This window comes from Brassica napus, chromosome C9 (assembly GCF_020379485.1).
Source record: "Brassica napus cultivar Da-Ae chromosome C9, Da-Ae, whole genome shotgun sequence".
In the NCBI taxonomy this organism is placed as follows: domain Eukaryota; kingdom Viridiplantae; phylum Streptophyta; class Magnoliopsida; order Brassicales; family Brassicaceae; genus Brassica; species Brassica napus.
In genome coordinates this window covers 14,471,201-14,478,719 of record NC_063452.1, presented here as the reverse complement: position 1 = coordinate 14,478,719, position 7,519 = coordinate 14,471,201, and the positions used below count along the sequence as shown (strand labels likewise).

The window sequence follows — 7,519 nt, the reverse complement described above, 5'->3', positions numbered from 1 at the left end:
AATTTTATTAGATATTGCGTATTTTAATATTTATGTAAAACAAACTTTATTTCCTTTAAATATATAAATACATTTATGTAATTATTTTCATTTACAGTAATTAACAGATACTAAATTTGAAACTAATAAATTATAACATTTTAAATAGTCATCCATAGTTATTATCACATTATTCATGAATATTATTTTATTAATTGATATGCTTTGTAAATTATATTTTATCTTACATTTAATAATAGTAGTAGTTTAGAATTAATCAACCGCTCAAATTTTATAAAATAGTGAATATGTTAATACTTAATGTGAAAGCATGCTCTATTTTGTTTAAATATACTACATATTATATTTGAAATTCATAAATTATCTAACATTTTAAATACTGTGATTTTTGTCTATTATTATGGTCGAAAACTAAAATACTATTATTACAAATAAATCATTTCATGTTAGTGTTTAATACTATTAGTGAACTATAAAAATTTTGTATTTTTTTTTAATTGTAATATTTGTTTTAATGAGATTTTATTTATTATTGTTATATTTTTTTGATATCAATAAGATTTTATTTTTAGAGTCAATTAACTCATAATACAAAAAAACATGGATATTAATAATCTACCTATAACCGTAACCGTTGGTGTCTAGCAATCAAGGTATCATCATGTGAGATTTCAGATATCACTAACCAGTTTCTCTTATTTTTATATTCACTATATATTTCATTTTTATTAATTCTAATCATATATATTATACATATTTATGTATTACATATTTACATGATTATTTTTAATAAACTTAAGTGGAAGTGTTTATAGTTTGTTTAGGTGGACAAACTAAAAAGGAATAAAAAAAACTCTAATTATATATAAGATGACAAACTAACAATGTTGTTTTGCTTATCTTATCATAGAGCTTACATCTTTTTCTTTTAATATGTATACAGAATCCAAGTCCCTCCCTACACAGCTAAGGCACAATAAAGTAGCTTATATAGATAGCTATGCCTTCTTGGCCAGACCGCACTTTCCAAAAAGCAGTCTTCAACTATTGGAGCATTGGTTTGACCTCTTCCGATAACATTTCAAATTCTTTGAGAGTTTGCTCGATCGCATAGATCACCATCTTCTTTATCTGTTACAAAAATAATACAAATAAAAACATTAAATGGCATGCCCTGTGAATATATATCAAAGAAGAATGGAATGAATATATAGCACCTTCATCAAATACATGTACTAACTAAGAAATATGCAGAATATTATCCTATCTAAATACATGTACTAACTAAGAAATATGCAGAATATTATCCTATGTAGTCGCCGCCGCCGCCACTGCTCCTCTCATTGCTTCCGTCTTTCCTGTTTCTCACTTCATCGCTACATTTCTTGCTTCCCTCGTCATCACTGTCTCTCCGGCTCATCTTGTCATTGCCGCCACTCCTACTCCACTCCTCATCGCCGCTCCTCTCAGTCCAAGTGGAAACGCTGGATCTACTAAGCTCGTGGTCTCACTCACCAGATCTCATTTTCTATACTTCGCTGCGCCTCCAGCATTTCACACCGTCTCAGACTGCGACAGTCCTTGGTGGTGCTGGCTCTGCTTTCATCACAGTTTGGATTTGCTCCGCTCTTCTCCTACCTTCTCACATCCATTGTGCTTCAGCCTGACTCCTCGAGATTCACTCTCCTTCGTACGTGTGTGGGCTTGGCTCATGGTTGGGTCTCTCAAGTCCCATCTTCAAAGCCTACTAACACAACAAGGCCCATTAAGAATACTTGTACTGAAAGAACATCTGTACACAAACTATTCCGACCCTCTCCTTTGCATTTGCACTATCAACCCCAAACCTTGCAGCTTCACCGGCTTCTTCGCAGCCGCACATCAATATCAAGTCTAGAACTGTTACGATGAGGCTCCTTGTTAAGTTCAATGTCTTTCCCGACAAGCTCTTTAGAGCCAAAGTTCATGATTTACGTCCGTCCTATCCTTCGTTGCGCTACATTTGCTACTCTCCTGCTGAGTTCTTTAGAACTGGAGTTTTGTGCTCCATCTTTTTTACCAAGGAAAATTTATGGAGAATCATCCACCACCTCTCTCTCTCTCCAGAGATCCTAGCACCATTCGAGACGTCTACCACCGATCTCAAACCCCATTAGATGGGTACTTCAACATCAGTTTTTTTTACTTCATTCTGTTAATTCGAAGGTCGGCTTCATATACAAAGTGAAGTTTCTCTACGGATTTCTTCTCTGATTTACCACATCTATTTTTTTTTATGATTTAGTTGTCTTCGTTTATCACTTTGGCGAGATTCTCTCCGTCTAATTGGTGTTCCAAAAGAATCATTAAAGTATATTTCAAATACAAATTAATTTATTTATTTTGAAAATAAAAATTTGGTCATTTTTGTTAGATTACGGTTCAAATTGATGTGGGGTCCATTCTAAAATAATTTTGTGTTTCATGTAAATTGGTTTGGTTCAAATGCCCATCCCTCCTAACTTGATCCAGATATCAGACTAAAAATGTGCAATAAATAAGCTCACAAAAACACGTAAACAAGAAAAAGAATGGTAAAGAGAGAAAATACTTACCTCAAGTTTGTCCTCTCTGGCCTTGTGGTTCTTGGGAAGTTGACGAAACTCTTCGGTAAGACGTAGACACTCATGGATGTTCTCTGGTGACACAAAGTCAACTGCAACTTTAGTGCACGACTGTCCCAACAAACACATCACAAAGACAAATTCTCTCAATTAAATTTTCAATTACATCGCAAATTGGGTAAGGGAACAAAATTAAAGTGGAGGAAGATCAGAAACCATGTGTTTTACCTTTAGATTACGGACTTGATGAGGGCAACCCGCAGGAATAAACACAGCTTCTCCTAGCTTTTGCACAAATGTCCATGGTTCGATCCCTACAATTTCAGATAAACCATTTAGTTTGTCGATACAGAGACCAGAAAAAGAGCAATTTACATACCAAACTCCGCCTTGAGTTTTCTTTTATGCTCTACGGTTAGATAGCATGACTGGTCGTGTATCGGGTGATAAACCTGGATGAAGAACATGTCAAAAAAATTGTCAGTGTATCTGAAAAGTAAACATGTTGTCATGCAGTGGGTGTTGTTTACCTTTGTAACCGGACAACAAAAAGTGTGTCTAAATTCTTTGCAATGCTTTCTTAGATACTCTTCTAACTTTGGAACATCTTCTCTCCTAAAAATGTCCCAAAGAGCACTTCCTGTTTCGTCATGATTCTGCTGTTTTTCATAGCTCAGAATCTCTGGCATGTTCATTCCTTCTTCCTCACGGCCGCAGGCAATGCCATCGTCTTCGGTGCCCTGTTCCTCTAGCTTGTTCTGTTCTCTGTGTTTCTGCTTCAGGTCTTTGACTGCAGATATCTGTTCTTGACTTAATGTTACCTCAGTTGTATGCGTCAGAATATTAACCTACAAAAAAGTAGTTAGTGTTTAGCCATTGAAAAAAGACCAAAAGTGTACAAACAAACTAATGAAAGTTTTACCGCGTCTGACATATCGCAGTGAAGCTTAGTCACGGAGTCACCTCTACCAAGCTCATCTGGAATCCCGTAGGCAATGTACGTTTTCGGACCCAAATCTGGTTTGATAAGTCCTTCAGGAAGCTTTGCTGCAATGTTCAGAATCCCGGTTCTAGGATCGCTATATTCTTGAAAAGGCAATGCGGATATGAACTCGTCACAGTGACGAGGTAAAAGATCTTCAAACTTATCAGAAGGAGGCCAGTCCTTTAGCTTTAACATCTCAGGCCAGAAGTTTCCGTATGTTCTTCCTTTGCTATAACCTTCAAAGAAATGACGAGTATTGATCTCCACCTGAATATTTTATTGATTATTAAAAAAAAGAAAGAGATTAGAACCTATCAATCATTTCAGAAAGTGAAGTATTATAATACGGAATGAAATATTATACCTCACAATTAGCTAAACAATCAATAGCTTTCACTTCAGACATCTTAGAACTTGCTGTTGAATCCAAATTTTCGCATAACGCCCTCCACATAACCATCGGCTCCCAGCTTAAACCATGGGTGTTATCAAGAGCGTTCCCAACGATTACCGGTTCACCCTTTTTCCAATGCTCTTGAAAATGCAGAAGCCCTTCTTCCTTCAAAACATCAAGAGATCGTGGACAGAACAAGTAGTTGTCGCTTGATCCATTCCTAGAAGCTGTTTTCCTTGTCATATCTGTCTCCAAGGCAGAACATTTACATTTCAACACTCGAGGGCTGTTATCGTATGATGCCAAGAAAGCCTCTGCCTTTTGTTCCAAGTCTGAGATCCGGTTCTGTGGTAGGATTCGCTTAAGCTCCAACATACAATCACCACAACCACCTAGCTCTTTTGGTGCACAAGGGATGCTTCCATCGGAACCAGCATTCCACTTTGCGAATCTGTTAGCTTCTTCATCCTCCTCGGAAACAGAAGAGGAGCTCGGTTCCATTTCTAAACCATGCATGTACTTGTATCCTTTATTAACATACTGCAGCTTCGTTTCAGGGCGTTGGGACATAGAACCTTCGCGAATCTCTTGACAACAGTTCAAACAAAGCTCGAAAGAGCACTTTGGGCAGCTCCGGTGCAAGTCAACAATTGAAGTTGCACAATGATCACTGCAACACAAATGAACTCAGCAAGAGCCTCTAGAACTAAGTTGAACTTAAAAAAAAAAAGATCCCAACTCTGTGTTAGATAACATAAGTGTGCTTTACCAGTATACACGTTCATCACAGTAGCTCACTGCGCTAGTTACGTCAACTTCAAAAGGCTGTAATCCTGCAGAAACAATTCATAAGTTAGCAGAAAAACGCATATAGCAACATAAGCCATTTATTAGTAGCGTAAGATTCATACCTTGAGCCTTTGCCTCAGTTTCAATCTCTTGATTCTGGGACTCGGATAACATATTCAAAAATGGAAGCATCAAAGCAATTAAGTATTGGAGATGATGGCGTCTTTCAGAATTCGCGAGGTCCCTCTTCGTTGTCTGTCAATTCAAGAGCAGAGATACCAGTTAACAAAGAAACATCTTGTGTTAAAACGACTTCTTCTGCGGATGGATGCTAGAAATAATCTTATACCTCGATTAAACCATTCAAATGTAAGCATCTGTTGCAATTACAATTTTTTTGGCAAAAAGGACATTTATCAACGATATCATCCTCAGATAGATGTGGATACCTGCAAGAAACGAGGAATGAAGTAAGGATATCAAAACGTATAGACAGAGAAACAGACTAAAGTTAAGACAAGACAGAAACTAACCATTTCCTTATACATTGAAGACAATACATAGTCTCTTCACATTCACTGCAAACGAGAAGTGTTATCCTGTCCCCTTTCAAACACTGATGGCAAATGGCAATGCGTTCCTTAGATTCCTGCCAATGCAAAAGATTATTTGGAAAAGTTCAGTACATGAACACGTTTATAGTTCTTCGTTGATTCATACAAAAATAGCTTATGCAAAGAAGCGTTACCTTTGAAGAACTTTTCATGCTTTCAGGGTCATCAGAACACCCATTTTTCAGAAGGGAATCTGACACCTCTGAATCTGGCGAACGTGAACGTGATCCACTAGCACGTGTGACATGCTCTGGACTGTGGGAACCTCTTCTTCTTCTTCGCTTTGTTGCCTGGATCTTAGAAATCATTTGAAGTTCTTCTTCCCAAGCCACATCTTCTTCAAGTTCTATTTGGTGTCTGTCTCTCTTTCTACCAGTGGATCTTCCATGATCTACAGAAGGTTCCACTTTCATAACAGCCGTTGACTTCATCTCAGATTTAACATCAGGTCCTACTCTGCGTCTGTTCTTCCTTTTACCCGTGAATCTTCCAGGACTCCAACTAGGCAATATTGTATCATCTTCTAAAGGTTCCACTTTCGTTACAGACGCAGTCATCACCTCGGAGTCTATGCGCTTATCTTCCCCACTCTTCAACCTGAACCTCCTCTTTTGTTTAATCCAGTCACCTAATACAACACCAACATCATCATCTACAGAGTGTTGCAGTTTCTCATGAGATGGTGCTTCAGTAAGAATAACTTCAACTCCGTCACTGCCTTCAACACTACCCACACGCAAAAGCCGCTTCCTTTTCCTACTATAGACTCTGAATATCACAGGACGCGGCCTCATGCCTCCCTCTCTCTCCTCTTTCCTGCTAAACTCTTTGGACTTGACTAATTTCAAACTTCTCTTCTTCTTCGTAGACCAAATACATTGAAAGGAAAACAGAGAACTCTCAATCGGACTATAAGCCTTGAAATCAACCCCATCATCGGACTCCACCATTTTGGCTGCAAAATCAGATCAGTGAACGAGAACGGAGGCAGAGATGCTACGAATCGTGTTTGATTTTGAGCTCAGAACAAACAAATCTCAAGTGAATCAGTTCCGCGATAGCACACAGAGAGAGATCTATCGAATCATAAGAGATTGTTCAAATCTGCGAAGAAAAGTGAAATCGGGGGGGATTCGAAGCGACGATGATTCTCTTGATAAATCTAAACCCTAGACGCACGCAGCTATCGATTCTCAATTTCGCTATTTAGCTGACTAAAAGAAAAAAGGAAGAGGGGAAGAGCAACAGAGCATCGTTCGTAATCTCACCGTTAAAAGTAGGCCTCGCATTTTAACCAAGACCCGAAGACCCGAACCGGAACCGACCCAAAAATACTCGACTCAGAACCGGACCGAAAATTTACAAGTATCTTTTGGGTCTAAAATTTTTTTTACCCGAAAAAACCGGAACCGAAAAGAAACCGACCCGAATAGACCCGGATCCGAAAAAAACCGATCCGAATAGACCCGACCTGATAAGAACCGATTTGTACCCGACTTAAAAACATGTATATCTAAAACTACGATGTTTTTGTGTTCTATTTTATATATATTATTTTATAATTTAGTTGAAATATCTTTTGTTAACAACATTTGTTATTATTTTTTAACATTTTTAAAGTAATATAAAGCTTTAAAATGAAAAATTTAGCGTTTTAAAATGATTATTAATAGTTTCATTTAAGTTGTTTTGTAAAATTTTAGATATATATGACAAATATTCAACTAAAGTTGATGGAATTGGGTATATCATATCCTTTTCAGATCCTAAATACCTGAATCCGACCCGGATCCGATATGGATCTGAAAAATTACGGGTATTTTATGGGTATTTTAATTATAGACCCGAACCGACCCAGACCCGAGAAGAACCGATCCGAACCCGAACCAAAAATTTCTAAGTATCTATTGAGTCTAAATATTTAGGATTCGAAAAGATTCGGACCCGAAAAAAACCGGTCCGAACTCGATCCGAAGACCCGAACTCTCAGACCTAGTTAAAAGCACACTTTTAAAGCGCACGCTATTAATTGGACGCGTGGCAGGTGATTAACCCACCGATTCGTTCGCTTCTTCTCTTAATAATACTAGGGGCTGTACGCGTGGATTATGTCTATACTAGTTTCCAGTTTCCA

General features: G+C 37.6%; 1 protein-coding gene across 6 annotated transcripts; it reads right to left on the bottom strand.

Annotated features, from left to right (window-relative positions):
* Positions 1–840: 840 nt before the first annotated feature.
* Positions 841–6,645, bottom strand: LOC106452609 (lysine-specific demethylase JMJ25-like). Of its 6 annotated transcripts, none has more exons than XR_007329343.1 (12): positions 5,520–6,645; positions 5,305–5,420; positions 5,121–5,220; positions 4,894–5,026; positions 4,752–4,815; positions 3,953–4,652; positions 3,526–3,855; positions 3,134–3,451; positions 2,983–3,055; positions 2,832–2,917; positions 1,286–2,714; positions 841–1,131 (listed from the first exon to the last, which is right to left on the bottom strand). XR_007329343.1 is itself a non-coding variant. In XM_013894765.3 (12 exons), exons 1-12 carry the CDS (start codon positions 6,333–6,335, stop codon positions 1,045–1,047), a joined length of 2,943 nt encoding a protein of 980 aa, XP_013750219.3. In that variant the 5' UTR covers positions 6,336–6,645; the 3' UTR covers positions 841–1,044. The 6 variants fall into 6 exon arrangements, 5 of the variants coding, with proteins under 5 accessions (XP_013750219.3, XP_048626022.1, XP_022565521.1 ...); XM_013894765.3 differs by having other exon boundaries at positions 2,595–2,714; XM_022709800.2 differs by lacking the exon at positions 841–1,131 and having other exon boundaries at positions 1,184–2,321; positions 2,595–2,714.
* Positions 6,646–7,519: the final 874 nt, after the last annotated feature.

Bases quoted from the DNA above. Each gene is read 5' to 3' on its own strand.
- LOC106452609 (XM_013894765.3), bottom strand. From the start codon at position 6,335: ATGGTGGAGTCCGATGATGGGGTTGATTTCAAGGCTTATAGTCCGATT. The intron at 5,027-5,120 runs GTATAAGATTAT...TTGAATTGACAG, and splicing joins ATTTGAATGGTTTAATCGAG to ACAACGAAGAGGGACCTCGC. The intron at 2,918-2,982 runs GTATGTAAATTG...CTGAAATTGTAG, and splicing joins AAAACTCAAGGCGGAGTTTG to GGATCGAACCATGGACATTT.